The sequence below is a fragment of the Ursus maritimus genome, unplaced genomic scaffold (genome assembly GCF_017311325.1).
Source record: "Ursus maritimus isolate PB19 unplaced genomic scaffold, ASM1731132v1 scaffold_22, whole genome shotgun sequence".
NCBI classification, from domain to species: domain Eukaryota; kingdom Metazoa; phylum Chordata; class Mammalia; order Carnivora; family Ursidae; genus Ursus; species Ursus maritimus.
This window is the reverse complement of record NW_024424675.1, coordinates 6,127,252-6,142,819: the sequence shown is the minus strand read 5'-3', so window position 1 is coordinate 6,142,819 and position 15,568 is coordinate 6,127,252. Positions and strand designations below refer to the sequence as shown.

Here is a 15,568-nt window from a genome sequence, read left to right as displayed (position 1 = left end):
CCCTAATTTCTCCCCAAATACCCTTTGTAGCTGTTTTTCTCACTCTCTAACTAGTATTGCATCTAGCATTATATATTCTTAGTCTTTTTAAATCTGTAACAGTCTTCCTGTTCTGCAGGGTTTTTTGCTTTTTTGTTTGATGACCGTGACTTGTGCCAGGCGTCTGTGTCTTCTGCAATAGAGTGTCACACACTCTCAGTGTATCCGATCGTTTTCTTGTGGTGGTGGTGAGCTGGTTACTATCCTTGTGTTTCCAGCAAAGTAAAAGTTAGATCAGTGATTAGATTCAGGTTGGACCTTTTTGTCCACCACAATTCCTGAATGATCTTAGACCTCGTGTGTTTCTTCAAGAGGCACTTCTGTCTGGTCATGTGTTAGTGGTGCTGAGTTAGACTGTGTGGAGAAGGTGAGGACTGCCCCACGTCTTTCTGTTATTAGGGCACGTTTCCTTTTTGCCATTAGCAAGAAATCTGTTGAACAAGATCATAGCAAAATATGAGTATCTTGTTTGCCAACAGCCTTTCACCTAATGGTTTAAGCAACCATTGATTATTCTTACTTGAATCATTGTTTCATTGGAGATTATAAAATGGTGATTTCCTGATTTTATCTTCATACTTACTTTGGTAAAGGCGGGGTAAATCCTTACATAAGGAATTTGTGCTTTGGTGAGAAACTGTACTTTTGGGGCTCTGGAGGGTTTGTGGCCCACTCAGGCATTGGTGCTTATGGAAGAGGAAAAATTTTCTTTTTCCTCTACCCATCTTGATTTAATTGTCCAGAGCCCTGCAAATGAGACTGACAAAAGACAGGTTTCACAAGAGAAAAAATTAACGTACGCACTGTGCATAAACATGTCACATGTACATACTCAGGGGTAACTCTAAGGGGTGGTTAGAACTTGGGATTATGTGACATCTTAACAAAAGACCAGTAAATCTGTAGAAAAGTGACAAGACACAGGAAAGGCACTTTGAGCTTCTAGGGGTGGCACATTGTGGAAAAGCAGATAGATGGGGGGAACTAATGGAAGAGAAGGGTTGGTCTTAGCAGGTTTGTGGTGTAGATTTTTCTTGTACCGTCTCTGGACTGATAAGCATCTCGAGTTGTCTTTGGTGATTGAGAATGATTCTGCCCTTGGTAGGAGGAGGCAGAGAGTGTTCTTGTCTGCTTTTTTTAAATTACCTTCAGCTTAAAATAATCCTTACTTCAGAGTGGCGTATTTTGTGATGGCATACACCAAACACCTTGATTTGAAACTTTATATTAAAAATTGAGGTGGGGGGCTCGGTTGGTTGAACAACTGACTCTTGATCTCGGCTTAGGTCATGATCTTAGGATCGTGGGACTGAGCCCTACGTCAGGGGAATCTGTGCTCAGTGGGGAGTCTGTTTGAGATCGTCTCTCTCCCTCTGCCCCTCCCCCCCACTCGCTCTCGTGCGCTCTCTCTCTCTTAAATAAATAAATCTAAAAAGAAAAAAGCTTAATTTTAGAGTCCTGTAATAAATCTTAAATCTTTTTCTGGCTTGTCATTGTGATTTTTTAAGTTAAATGTGAATTTTCATTTGGAGTGGGATCTTCTAAGTAGTCTACCACTCTCAGAGTCAGTACTTGTCATCGTGTTAACCACAGGAGTGGCTTTTTTGTTTTTGTTTTAATTCCTCTTCTGACCCCTAGGAACTTGGTGTTGGTGGCACGAGTCAGTGGAAAATCTGTGGCCTGGACCCCACATCTACACTCGGCATCTACTTTGAAGTAGTCAATCAGGTGAGTCGGATTTCTTCGTGAGTATTCATGTCTCAGTGTTGTGTTTTTTGATAATCACAGCCTGGTGGCCTCAGGCTTCTTTCTCTGTGGACTGATGCTACTTTGGGCTTGTGTTTGCCTGATACCAGTCCAGCATGATTTTTTTCCCTTTCAGGGTTTGGTCAGAGGCAGGCAGCATATTGCTTTCATCACTTAAATTGTTGGACTGATAAGCTCATCAGAAGGGGAATGGCTTTTACCGGCCATCATAATGTTTGTGAATATTTGATTGTCAGTTGTTTCCCCAGTATTCTATTTTAAAAAATTCTGTTTTACAGAAAAATGAAGAATTTTGCAGTAAATACTTGTATACCTACCATTCAGATTCTGTAGTTAACATTTTACTGTATTTACTTTGCTTTGCCATATACCTTTTTATCCATCAATTAATCTTATTTTTGTTGCTTTTTCTTTTAAGAAAGAGGGGTTGTACTTTAAATTATCCCCAAACTATAATAAACATGTTTTATCATGCAAAAAAAAAAAAAAAAAAAAAAAAAAAGGGGGGGGTGGGGGAGGGGAAGCGTCTGGCAATTCTTGGTTTTTCAAAACAAGCAGGCTCTATGCCCAGCACAGCCCTACATGGGGCTTGATCTCATGACCCTGAGATCATGACGTGAGCTGAAATAGGAGTCGGATGCTTAATCGACTGAGCTACCCAGATGTCCCTTATTTTTGATGCATTTTACAACAAATTGTACTCCTCAGTGTTTTTTGTCCCTAAACACTTTAGCTGCATATCATTAACTTGAATTTAGTATTAATCTGAATACGGTTCCTTTTTTTTTTTTTGAGGTAAGAGTTATGTACAGTGAAATGCCCAGATTTTAAGTGTACCATTCAGAATGCGTCAAGAACCGTGCTGTCACCACTGTGTCAGTCCTTTTAGGAAGAGTACAGTGGGCTCTGTGACTGTGTTTGAGTCGTGCCTGTAACAGTAACCAGGTGTGTGGCCTGTTGCCTGCAGCACAACGCCCCAGTCCCCCAAGGAGGCAGAGGCGCCATCCAGTTCGTCACGCAGTACCAACACTCCAGCACCCAGAGACGCATCCGCGTGACCACCATTGCCAGAAAGTGAGCAGTCCCAGTTGCCTTTCTGTTGAGCCCCTGATGTTTTTCATGTCTGTTAGTTTATCTTTGTAATTCCGTTGAATGGTTCTCATCAATCCTGACTGGCTCATTTGATCAGAGAAGTAGGAGGAAGAGGCATTGCTGGCTAACCTAGTTAGGCCTGCAGGCACTTGCCTAGAAGAATCCTCTTTCAGTAGGAATATGTTCATTAAATATTAATTTTCATTATTATTAGATAAGTAACCCATAAATACATCCTCCTTGTGAAAGATTCAAATAGCTCATAGGTGTGTAAAGAATGGGTCTCCTTACCCACTCTCCCCAGAGGTGAAATGCTATTACTGCACCAGTGTTTATCTTCACGGGCCCATTTCCATGGAGTACCAGCTGCTACATACCAGCTGCTCCTTCACTCTAATGGCCACACAGCATTGCATGGTTTGTGTGGGATGTGTCACTCCTCTCTTAAAGGAATTTCACGTCCTACCTTCTTTCCAGCAGTGCTGCATCCATGTGTTTAGGTCTTTGTGTACACTCAGTATTTCTTTCCAGCCACTTCATAGAAGTAGAATTTTGTATCCTGCAAAACTACTCTTCTAGGAAGTTAATTTGTATTCTTCCCAATAGTGTAAAGAGAGTGTCCTGTTTTCTCATTAATGATGAATATTATCAATCATTAACATGCCGATATAGAGCAGTTGGCCACTTTTATATGTATTTTTCTGTTTATTAATGGGTTGAACACTTTTCATGTTTATTGGCCATGTGTATTTCTTCTGTGATAGCTTTTGCCCATTTTGTAAAACCTATTTCTTTTTCTTATTCATTGATTTGCAGGGACTTTGTATGTATTCTGGATACATTGTTTGTTGTTCCTATCTACTCCTGGTCTGTCTGTTGTCTTTCAGCTTTGTTCATAGTGTGTTTATTTGTCTAGAAAACTTTCATATATGTGCTAATTCTTTCTGCCATGGATATGATGCGGAAAGTCATTTTGTGAATTTGTAAACATACAGATTTTTGCAAGATTGACCTAGAGGAAGGAACTGGAAGTACTTAGGTACTTTTCGGGTATCTATTCTCATGGTAAGTCGTAGAACACTGGAAGTTCTCTGTAATTTTTCCTTTGCTCTTAAAGCCTTCAGAGATCACATGAGGGTAAATGAAAACATGTGTAAAACTCCTGTGATTCGTTACTGACGTTGCAGTTTGACTCTGTGTCGCCTTAGATGAAAGAGCAGGACTTAGGTTTCTTCATCTTAATGGAAAGCTGGCTTTCTGGTCTCTCCCGAATGTAAGTGTGGCACTGATTCTGGAATTATCAGTTGGGCAGATGCGCAGAGCCAGCTCAGGCACATAGAGGCAGCATTTGACCAGGAGGCCGCAGCAGTCTTGATGGCTCGGCTGGGAGTGTTCCGCGCGGAGTCGGAGGAGGGGCCCGATGTGCTCCGCTGGCTGGACCGACAGCTCATCCGACTGGTGAGTTGGCAACTGTGGCACCAACTTCAGTCGTAATCTCTGTTCTGTGTCTGAGAAGAGAACACTAGCACATACACCTTTCATTTCATACAGTCAGTCAACAAACACTTTGCGTTGCTTACCTTATCCCAAACACTGGACATCCTGGGAGAGACGTAAGAGAAGTGTTACACATGCATTTTCCCCCCTCGAGGGCTTACGTTACCATTGGGAAGAAACAACGTGCATAGGACATTTGGAGAAGGATGCAAATCTGTGTACCATAAGGGTTGATTTAGATGAGTCCCTGTGGGTGCTGTGGTTCTCTATTTTCCTTCCAGGTTTTTTTTTTAGCAATAGGGGTCCATGGCCCAGTGAGTGTAGAGATGCTTCATGTGTTATTCTGAGTCTAATCAGGAGAGATAAACCACACAATTATTTAAACAGGGAAAGCATGAACAAGCTTGTGGGACATGGCTGTGCATTTCAGCTTATGCTGGACACCTGGAGAGACCATGGGAGCACAGGTTGTATGGTAGGGAGAAGCAGTGAAGGTGCAGCTTAATTGTAGAATGCTTCATTTTATTTATGAATTTATTTTAATTTTTATTATTAAAGTGTGGTTAACAAACAATGTAATTTTATTTTTTATTTTTTTTTTTTTAAAGATTTTGTTATTTATTTGACAGAGAGAGACAGCCAGCGAGAGAGGGAACACAAGCAGGGGGAGTGGGAGAGGAAGAAGCAGGCTCCTAGCGGAGGAGCCTGATGTGGGGCTCGATCCCATAACGCTGGGATCACGCCCTGAGCCGAAGGCAGACACTTAACCGCTGTGCCACCCAGGCGCCCCCAAACAATGTAATTTTAGCTTCAGGTACACGACAGTGATTTAACAATTCTGTTGGAATGCCTTGATTTGAAAGTTAAGTCACTGCTTAGGTGTGATCCTTAAGCAGGGGCATGCCATCAGCATGATGCTTGTGTTTACATTTACCATTACCATATGAGATAAACTGGAAGGTGAAAAGCTACTGATAGGGAGACCAGTGGAGGATTCTGGAGGCTCAAGAGAGCTGAGACCAGGGTGGTGGTAGGACAGTCAGAGGGGAGGGCAAGTTTGGAGTCACGACGTATGCTGAAAGAATTGATAAAGCTTGCTTAAACTGTGGAATCAAAAACCAAAAAATCAGCATTGACTCAAGTTTTGAGTGTGGGTGACTGCAAGGATGCTGGAGAGGTAAGACAGAGCTGGAAGATGGGAAAGGGTGGAGGGAGGTGTAACTTAATTTTTAAGTATAAATAGTTGAATTTACTCATGAACTTGTGAAGGTACATCTGAGGGAAGCTCTCCTGTAGCTGGGTGGAAGTCCCTACAGGGGCTGAGGTCAGAGGCAACACTGGACAGGGGTGGGGGCAGGGAGGCGGATTTGGATGACGTCAGTCTGGCTCTCCTGTTACTTGTAGCCGAAGCAGTAAGGATGGGAGCATGGGGGCAAGAACTAGCCTCTGAGGAGCCCACAGTTAGGACATAGGGAGATGAAGGGCTGTGGGACAAGACAGGGAAGGATCCGTTGGAGAGGAGAAATAAGAAGGTACTATGTTAGCGGCTGGAGGAGAATGTCACAGACTTTGGGGAGCCACTTGACCTGTGATGCTGGAGAGTCCAGAAAGGTGAGAGCAATACCAGGTCATCGGACTTGGTAGGAGAGGGTAACTGTCAGAGATGGGCTTTCTTTCAGTGGTGGAAGGTCCAATTCTCCAGTGGCCAGCGGAGATGTGTGAAACAAAGAGGAAATAAAAGCAGAAGAGAAAATGTTGTTCAGAAACTTATCTTTGAAAGAGGGAAGAAAATTGAGCTGTAGTGTCGCAGACTTAGGGGCTTTTCCTATGGAAGAGGCGCCTGAGACGGCTCCTCGAGCCACTGGCTGGTCAGAGCAGTGCTGCGGCAGCATCGCCTGAGAGCTGGTTAGAAATGCAGGATCTCTCCAGATCTGCGGAGTCAGAATCTGTGGTTAGCAGCACCCTGGGTGACGGGTCTTCCCGGCTGTGCTCGAGAAGCGCTGGCCCAGGACCCTCCATCAGTCAGACTGGAGACTGGAATGTAGCTCTCCGGGTGACACTGACTTGACTCTTCTCTCTTTTTTTCTTTTTGCTCTCTTCTTTCAACAGTGTCAGAAGTTTGGACAGTATAACAAAGAAGACCCCACCTCTTTTAGGTTATCAGATTCCTTCTCTCTGTATCCTCAGGTAAGTAACAGGTGTCTTTTAAATAACTATCGAAGAATAAATTGTGATAGAACTAGAACACACTGCTCTCAGGCTAAAGTGAAGACTTGGTGGATTTTGAGGCTCCATCTATGGGTGATGAAGGTTGTTCGGTTCAGGACAGATGCTGTGTGTGCGAGACAGTGCCTTGGCCCTACAGAAGACAGAGATGACATGTGGAGAGGAGAGAGTGGCTCCCCAACGCCCATGAAGAGGCAACACAGGGCCAGGCCATTGCTGAAGGCCGCAGCAAAATCTCTTCATTCGTAGAGGTTCTGGGTAGGCAGCTCCCTCGGCAGCCACTCAAGAAAGTGAAGCACATGTGAAGGTGAACGTAACAAAATGAGGCCTCAGATAATGAGAAATACTTAATGATACGTGTGTAGTGACGGTGCCGATCGTACCTGGGAGTCAGCGGTAATAAGCAGCTCCTGTAAATAGCCGCACTGTGCACCATCTGGACGTTTGGGAGCCGTGGGACAGTGAAAGGAGGGAGAGGAGTGGACACAGCATGAAGCCGCTGTCAGGGGTCTGTGTATTTACCTCTCCTGACGTCCCTCCTCATCTGTAAATGAGGATGCTGGAGCTGGGCTCCGTGCGTGGTTGTGAGGATGGCAAGCTGAGGCGGAGAGAGTGTCGACTGCAGGGCCAGGCGCCCGGTAAGCACTTGGTCGGTGTGGCCCGCTCCGCAGCTGGGGCCCACGACTCTCAGGTGGCCCCTTTACGTTCGCGACTTTCCCGGAACCGGAAGCAGAGCCAGCTCTTTTCCCTTCCCTCAGAGATGCCTTACTGAGGAATAAGTAGAGAGCAGCGAACTTTCATTTTTAAGTAAATCTGTGAGCACTCTGATATCCCAGTAGGTATTATTCTTTTGATTACTCAGTTTGGAAAGTGGACACAGTTCAGTCATGAACTTGTGTAGCTTGAGCTCTCAGGGTTGTAAAGGGGCCTTAGGAGGTCACGTCACTTGACCCCCGGCCCAGAGCAGGGCTCTGTGGTCCCTGCCGCCGGCCCCCGTGGCCTGTGCTAGGCCAGTCGAGGCTGCCCAGTGTGGAGGGCGCCCCGGACCTGCCAGAGTCCGAGCGGAGTTCCAGCACTGGCTCTGCCACTGCTGATCCTGGAGGAGGTCCTGAACCCCCATGGATGTTGGTTTCCTCTTTACAAGGAAGGAGTGGGTCTGGAGAAATGGTTTGCAGCTTTAAGGTTGGGGACTCCTTTCTCGGAGAGGACCCCCTCAGAAGCCAGCACATAGGCAGATAGACTTGCAGCTGCTCTGGTTGTGCCCACGCGCCACCCTTACCACCAGTGCTGCCAGAGCACCCTCCACCACCCCCCATCCTGGGCCCAAAGGATCTGCTGAGACCGAAGAGCTCCATCGAAATGAGGTGGTTTGTAAGATTCCTTTTGTGGAGGCATCTAGGTTAGAGGTCAAGCGCCCAGGGGCCTCTGAAGCCTGATGCCTGGAATAAAGTGATTCTGCCCCTCAGTGTGAGTGGCCTTGGGCAAGTTGCCTACCGCAGTTTGCTCACCCATAAACTAGGGGCGGTAATAGAACCTGCTCCGCGGGTATATTTGAGAACTAAATCATTCTTTCAAGTGCTTTGTGCCTTGCACACGGGATATATTGAATATGAGCCACGATTATTATGTAGGAACCAATGATTCAATATTTGGACTCTCAGGAAGCTTTATACTTCAAGACAGCTCATCTTCATCTTTCTGCCACCCTTTTTGCCCAGCATGGGGCTTGAACTCATGATCTTGAGATCAAGACCTGAGCTGAGATCAAGAGTTGGACCCTTGGGGTGCCTGGGTGGTTCAGTCGCTGAAGTGTCTGCCTTTGGCTCAGGTCATAATCCCAGGGTCCTGGAATCAAGCCCCGCATCAGGCTCCCTGCTCAGCAGAAAACCTTCTCCCTCTCTCTCGGCCTGCCACTCCCCCTGTCTGTGCATGCTCACGCTCTCTTTCTCTGTCAAATAAATAAATAAAATCTTAAAAAAAAAAAAAAAAAAAAAAGAGTTGAATGAGCAACCCAGGTGCCTCGTTTTATTTTATTTTTATTTCTATTTTTTTAAGTATTGGCACCTCTTTAGAGTGAGCTAAAATTCCACCATGCACCTTCTGACCTCAGGGTAAAGAACACACCTGTCCAACCTCCTGTCTTATCCCTCTCTTCCTCCACCACTGATTCCAACTCACCAGCCTGAGTCCTGAGCCCTCCAGCCTCTCATCTGTGACTGCAGCTGGAGTCCCCTCCCTCTGGCCACCTCGTGCACATCTTTCAGACCCCAGTGGCTTGGGAAGCTTCCTGCTGCCCCTACATCCCTACCTCATCCTACTAGTACTTTCTTGTATCATGCTCACACTTTTTATTGTGGCTGTCTGGAGTGTGGCTTTTCCTTAGAGCACCGTGGCCTCTCTAGAGCAGATGTTCTGTCTGTAACCTGGCCCAGTGGCTCCAGAAATAAATGCTTCTTTGTACTGTATGGTGCTAACTGAACATAATTTCAAAAAATAATAAATAAATAAATAAATGCTACTTTGCCTTTCCCCTTTCATGTGGAAGCTTTAACATACCCACAGGGCCCCTCCCCCTTTCTTAAAAATAATGTTTGTAATTGTGGTGAAAAACACATAACATAAATTTTACCATCTTAACCATTTTTCAGTGTACAGTTCAGTAGTTTTCAGTATATTCACATTATTAGGCAACAGACCTCCAGAACTTTTTTATCCTGCAAAACTGTAACTCTGTACTTATTAAACAACAGCGTCCCGTTTCCCTCTTCCTCCAGGCCCTGGTACTACCATTGTACTTTCTGCTTACGTGAACTCAGAGGCCTTTGTCTGAAAGCCTGGCTTCTCTTTCAGAGACCTAAGGCAAGTCCACTGTCTCGGTGTCTAAGAAAGTTACAGCTGTATGCATTCATCTTTTTTTTTCTTTGTAAATGCAGTTCATGTTCCATCTTAGAAGATCTCCATTTCTCCAAGTGTTTAACAACAGTCCTGACGAGTCGTCCTATTACAGACACCATTTTGCCCGACAGGATCTAACCCAGTCCCTCATCATGATCCAGCCCATTCTGTACTCCTATTCGTTCCATGGGCCGCCAGAGGTGAGGTTTTCGTGAATGCTTTTGTCAGAATTGGAATCGCCTAAAACGGGTTGTTTTTTTTTTCTAGCAAGTTTACTCTTAGAGCAAAGCTGTAAAAAAAAAAAAAATGAAAACTTTGAGTCTTTATAGTAGTCTAACATTATTTCTGAGTATTAAAAAATACACATAGGAGGAAGTCACAGGACATATAAAGAAAGCTATTATCTGTGGAAGGCAGGATTACATATAAAAAAAACTTATAAAAATACAGAGGTACTTTTTTTTTTTTAATTACTTTGGCCCAGTAATTCCATGTCTTGTGCCTGAAGGAAATCCTCTTACATACAGAAAAAGCTTCGTTCAAAGAAAAAGTAAAATGAACTATTATAATAGAAGATTGGAATACAATCCAAGTGTTTAATAGTAGGAAAATAAGTAATCTAAGAAATATTTACAAAGTTTATGTAATGTGATAAAATATTAAAATGTCACGTGGAGAGGCACCTGGCTGGCTCAGTTGGTAGAATAGGCGACCCTTTATCCTAGGGTTATGAGTTTGAGCCCCACATTGGGCGTAGAGATTACTTAAAATTAAAACTTAAAAAAAAAAAGACCAGTATTGAATTTAATTATTTTAAAAAGGGAGAACCTGGCTGGCTCAGTCAGCCGAGCATGGGACTCTTGATCTCTGGGTCATGAGTTCAAGCCCCTCTTTGAGTATAGATGTTACTAAAAAAAGTAAAGTTATGTGAAAAAAATCAAAATAGAAACTTTCCTAAATTATGTATTTTTTAGCATACAGGAATTTTAAAAACTGTGTGAAAATAAATGATGAATATTTGTTGGACTTGGGTACAAATTTTCAGATTTTCCTTAAGTAATTACTTTTATTATTGAAATAGAAATAATAAGATGTATTTCGTAGTAAACTTTGAAAACTCCTATTTTAAAAGCTGTTCTTTTTCATATAGGCATCGTTATTCTCAGTCATCTACAGCCATAGATTTGAGAGAATTTGTCTCCAATAGACAAAATACATTTCTAACACAAAACTGAGAATGTTTGGAATTATCTCTGGTTCCTGGAGCAAAAGATGTCCTTAATCTCTCTTCCCAGTTGATGAGTGATTATTTGGAGCCTCTTTCTAATACAAAGTTGATACTTAGAACTGCTGGGTCAGGGAGCAGAAAGCAGGAGTTTCCTTAAAGATGGAGAGATTGTGCCGGGTGCCATTTGTAAGCAGCCTTGTAGCTGTTGTGTAGACACCCTGGGTGTGGGGTTGGAGTGGTCGCCATGTGGGGACAGGGACCAGACCAACGCCATCTCTCCCTTCTTCTTCAGCCAGTACTCTTGGACAGCAGCAGCATTCTAGCTGACAGAATTTTGCTGATGGATACTTTCTTCCAAATTGTTATTTATCTTGGTGAGGTAAGAAGATATTAATTTCTTTCCTTACTGTTGTTTTGGCTTTCTTTTTATTAATTTAGGTTTTTATGACATTTGACATAGTTTGGGCTTGGAAGACCCACTGTTTATTAGAATGAGTACAGCCATAAAATCTTTTTTTCAGGTCCCTGAGGTATTCGTATATTTAGTAATTTTAATTATATTTGCTGTAAGTAAATCTCAGGTGGTCCTTTTAAATCACTCTAACTTAACTGCTTTTCAAGTTGTCAGACAAGGTCACTATACTTTCCCTCAGTCGACTCTTGACACACCCTGCTGTCCTTTTGGAGTTACGTTAGAGTTACTAGTAAACAATAAGTTTGGGGACGCCTGGGTGACTCAGTCGGTTAAGCATGTACCTTTCGCTTGGGTCATGATCCCAGAGTCGTGGGATTGAGTCCTGCATCGGGCTCCTTGCTCAGCAGGGAGCCTGCTTCTTCCTCTGCCTGCAGCTCCCCCTGCTTGTGCTCTCTCTCCTTTCTCTCTCACTCTGACAAATAAATAAATAAAATCTTTAAAAACAAAACAAAAAAAAACCCAGCATGTTTGGGATTAAAGTTTTTCTTTGATGAAATAACATGGCACCCTGACCCTTACACTGGTCTGTGGATCTGTAGAATGACTGTGGATGGCTTTCAGTGGGGAGTCCTTTCTTCCTCAGAGGGGTTTCCTAAGAAAGGGAATGGCTCCTCTGAAGAAAATCCTTTAACTGAGCGTTATGTTCATTGATAAATTCTTTTCCTTCTGTTGTCCGTTCTTTACCTTCAATAAATTGCTTTGGTGATCGACTTGACTTCCTAGTGTCTGTACATTAGATGTGATTTCAAAAGTCCTGCAAAGGTATACCTTGTATTTCAGAATTCCCTTAATAACTTAGGATGAATTAGTTTTGTGATACTAATATGCATTTTATAGTTTTTAACTTTTTTCAGCATATTAACACCAGCTCTGCTAGCCACTTGCCCATTGAGTGACCAGCTGCTGTTCCCACTGGTTCCTATAGGAGCAGTAATCATGATGTAGGTTTCTGTGCCTTCAGCTCAGCCCTTAAAGACATTCTGACCACAACCCCATCCTGTTCGTTCACACATTTATTGGGTACCATCTGTGTGCATGCAAGTGATGGGTTCTAAAGACAAAGACGGTGACATGGTTCTCACTCTCCAAAAGCCCCAAGTCTGCTTGTTGCGGGTGTTCTGATGAACTCTTGGACCCAAATAAGCTTTTGGGCATTTCCTCATTGCCACCAGTCAGTCAGAAATTAAGACCTGGAAACTCTGAGAAGGGGAGAGCAGGCTGCAGAAGGAAGCATTTAAAGAGAATCCTCCTCCTGGTATCAGACTAACAGTTCTGTTTTTAAAACCCATTGATTACTTGTTACATCCTCCTCCTCCATTTCCCCTCTCCACTGTTTTCTGTTTTAGTATCTCCTAAATAACACGTGGAAGCACTTCAGATTATTTATAAAGCTATATTAATCAGTCAGCGAACATTTCTTGATTTCCTGTGTGCACAAGGCATTTTCTAGAGCTGTTGCCAATGGGGATAAAAGAGGGGGAGACGCAGTGTCAGCTGAGGTGGGGAGATTGGCTTTACCGTCCACACTAGTATATTGCCTTCTCCTTGCCTAATGAACACCCAGTGCGTTGATTCTTGCAGCTTTTCTCTCCCCCACCAAGAGTATCCCAACTCAGACCCCAGGGGAGTTGGGGATGAGTCTGTGTGAGACTAGGCACTGGAGTTGGGCGTAGAGGTGTGCCCCTAGGGAAGAGAAAGGGGAATGGATTCAACGTGGGAAGCCAACAAATCCCTTTCCCTACCACCTGGAAGGACGTGGGAGGCTGGACCCATTGATGGCAGTGGAAGTGGAAAGGCAGGGTGGCTCCTTAGGACAGCTGTTCCCTAGGTGTTTTTAGCTAGTTGGTATGTACAGTTAGAAGGGGAAGAGGTGTGACTGATGGCTCTGATATTTCTGGGAGAACTGTGTAGGTGGGGGTGTCCTGGCTGCACCTCTTTGCTTACTCATACTTATCCTACCCCGCTCCCCTTTGCTACCGCTGCAACTCATCATTCTTGACATGACTTCTTCCTTGGAAACAAGTTCTGAGTGGTGGTGGGAGTGTCAAGACAGAGCCAGTCTTGTCAGGAGTGTCAAGACAGAGCCAGAATGTCAAGAGTGTCAGGGAAGACTATTGTTTCAGTGTTTCCACAATGGTTTTGATTGGTTTGTTTTGGTGCAGACCATAGCGCAGTGGCGGAAAGCTGGGTACCAGGACATGCCTGAGTATGAAAACTTCAAGCACCTCCTGCAGGCACCACTGGATGACGCCCAGGAGATTCTGCAAGCACGCTTCCCAATGCCACGTTACATTAACACGGAGCATGGAGGCAGCCAGGTGAGCGAGCAGAATTCTGGCTCTCGTGTTCTGGTGGTTTCATAATGTAAATGGCTGTAAATCCCAACAGTGTGGTTAATATTTTATGTGGTGACATAAATTGACATTCAGGCAAACTTCCAAATATGACTTCTCACATGAGTGGTAAAAATATGTTAATGTGAAAGTAGAGGATTGCCAGAATAAAACACGCAGTTCATGCTTCAGGAGCCCTAATAAATGGAGAGTCGTTGGCTTACACTAAAGAAATGGGTGCCATTGTGTAGAAAAATACTAATTTAACAAGAAATGTGGTAAAAACTTTTTTTCCTACTACACCAATATTAATGTCACTTGTAATCTTTAAATCTCTTGTGTTTTTAAAGGCTCGATTCCTTTTGTCCAAAGTGAACCCATCTCAGACACACAATAACCTGTATGCCTGGGGACAGGTAAGAAATCGTCAGGTATCGGGGCGCCTGGGTGGCTCAGTCGTTAAGCGTCTGCCTTCAGCTCAGGGCGTGATCCCAGAGTCCTGGGATCAAGTCCCACATCGGGCTCCTCTGCTGGGAGCCTGCTTCTTCCTCTCCCACTCCCCCTGCTTGTGTTCCCTCTCTCGCTGGCTGTCTCTCTGTCACATAAGTAAATAAAATCCTTAAAAAAAGAAAGAGAGAGAGGGAGGGAGGGAGGGAGGAAGGAAGGAAGGAAGGAAGGAAGGAAGGAAGGAAGGAAGGAAGAAATTGTCAGGTATCTGGGGAGGAGGCCAGGCTCCTTTTTAAAAAACGTTACCAAAAGGATCCCTTTTGGCCTTAGAGACAGAATAACACAGGTATTTTGATGGGGGGAGAAAAACCTTTCGGTAACATGGCTGAGGCGGGAGGGGCCGCTGGGTGCAGATCCCTGCTGCACTACACAGCCTAATCTGACAGATGCGGGCCAGAGGGCAGAACTCTGTAGCGTGACCTGCATTTGGCTCTCTTCATAGACACAGCAACGTCTCCCCAAACCTCCTCCTGCCCCCTGCCCCCCCCCTCCTTTCTCTCCCAGGGGTGTGGGGCAAAAACATCTCCTGCTCACCACTGGCTCTGTACTCCTCACTTTTCAGTCTCTGTCTCCTTTATCTGATTATTCCCAACATTTATTTGTCTCTCAAGTCTTTTCTTTCACTGTTTTCTTATAACATTTTTGAAAATTAAACTTTCTTTTGAGGTAATTGTGAATTTACAAGCAGTTGTTAGAAATAATACAGAGAGATTCCTGTGCTCTTCACCTCGTGTCCCCCAGTGGGAACATCTTGCACGACCGTAATGTATTATCAGTCAGGATATTGTCATTGATATGGTCCAGATACACATTTCCATCACCACAGGGATCTCTCATTTGCCCTTGTATAGTCACTCTCACTTCCCCCCTGCCTCCACCTCTTCCTTAACACCCAGCAGCTGCTGCCATGTTCTCCACTTCTATGATTTTGTCAAGAATATTATGTATGTGAAATCCTGTGGTACGTAACCTTTGGGGACTGGCCTTTTTTCCCTCAGCATGATTGTCTAGAGATTCATCCGGGTTGTTGCATGAATCAGCAATTTGTGGGGGGTAATCAGAAGGGGGAATGAACCGTGAGAAACTATGGACTCCGGGAAACAAACTGAGGGCTTCAGAGGGGAGGGGGTGGGGGAATGGGATAGACCGGTGATGGGTAGTAAGGAGGGCACGTATTGCATGGTGCACTGGGTGTTATACGCAACTAATGAATCATGGAACATTGCATCAAAAACTAAGGATGTACTGTATGGTGACAAACATAACATAATAAAAAATTATTTAAATTAAAAAAAAAAGAATCAGCAGTTTGTTTCTTTTTACTTGCCAAGTAGTATTCCGTCGTATTGCTGTATTGTAGTTGTTATCGATGTACTGTAGTTGTTTAATCATTGACCCGTTGAAGGACATCTGGATTGTTCACAGTTCCTGGCTATTAGGAATAAAACTGCTGGGGCGCCTGGGTGGCACAGCGGTTAAGCGTCTGCCTTCGGCTCAGGGCGTGATCCC

General features: G+C 44.1%; 1 protein-coding gene across 2 annotated transcripts in view; it reads left to right on the top strand.

Moving 5' to 3' along the window:
• SEC23B (SEC23 homolog B, COPII coat complex component) overlaps positions 1–15,568 on the top strand; it is a 41,122-nt gene that overhangs the window by 18,533 nt on the left and 7,021 nt on the right. For both annotated transcript variants that reach the window (XM_008710035.2, XM_008710034.2), the window contains exons 12-19: positions 1,678–1,767; positions 2,774–2,880; positions 4,203–4,356; positions 6,505–6,582; positions 9,555–9,716; positions 11,037–11,123; positions 13,382–13,537; positions 13,903–13,968. In XM_008710035.2, coding sequence (XP_008708257.1) covers positions 1,678–1,767; positions 2,774–2,880; positions 4,203–4,356; positions 6,505–6,582; positions 9,555–9,716; positions 11,037–11,123; positions 13,382–13,537; positions 13,903–13,968 — 900 coding nt within the window. The remainder of the gene's footprint in view (positions 1–1,677; positions 1,768–2,773; positions 2,881–4,202; positions 4,357–6,504; positions 6,583–9,554; positions 9,717–11,036; positions 11,124–13,381; positions 13,538–13,902; positions 13,969–15,568) is intronic.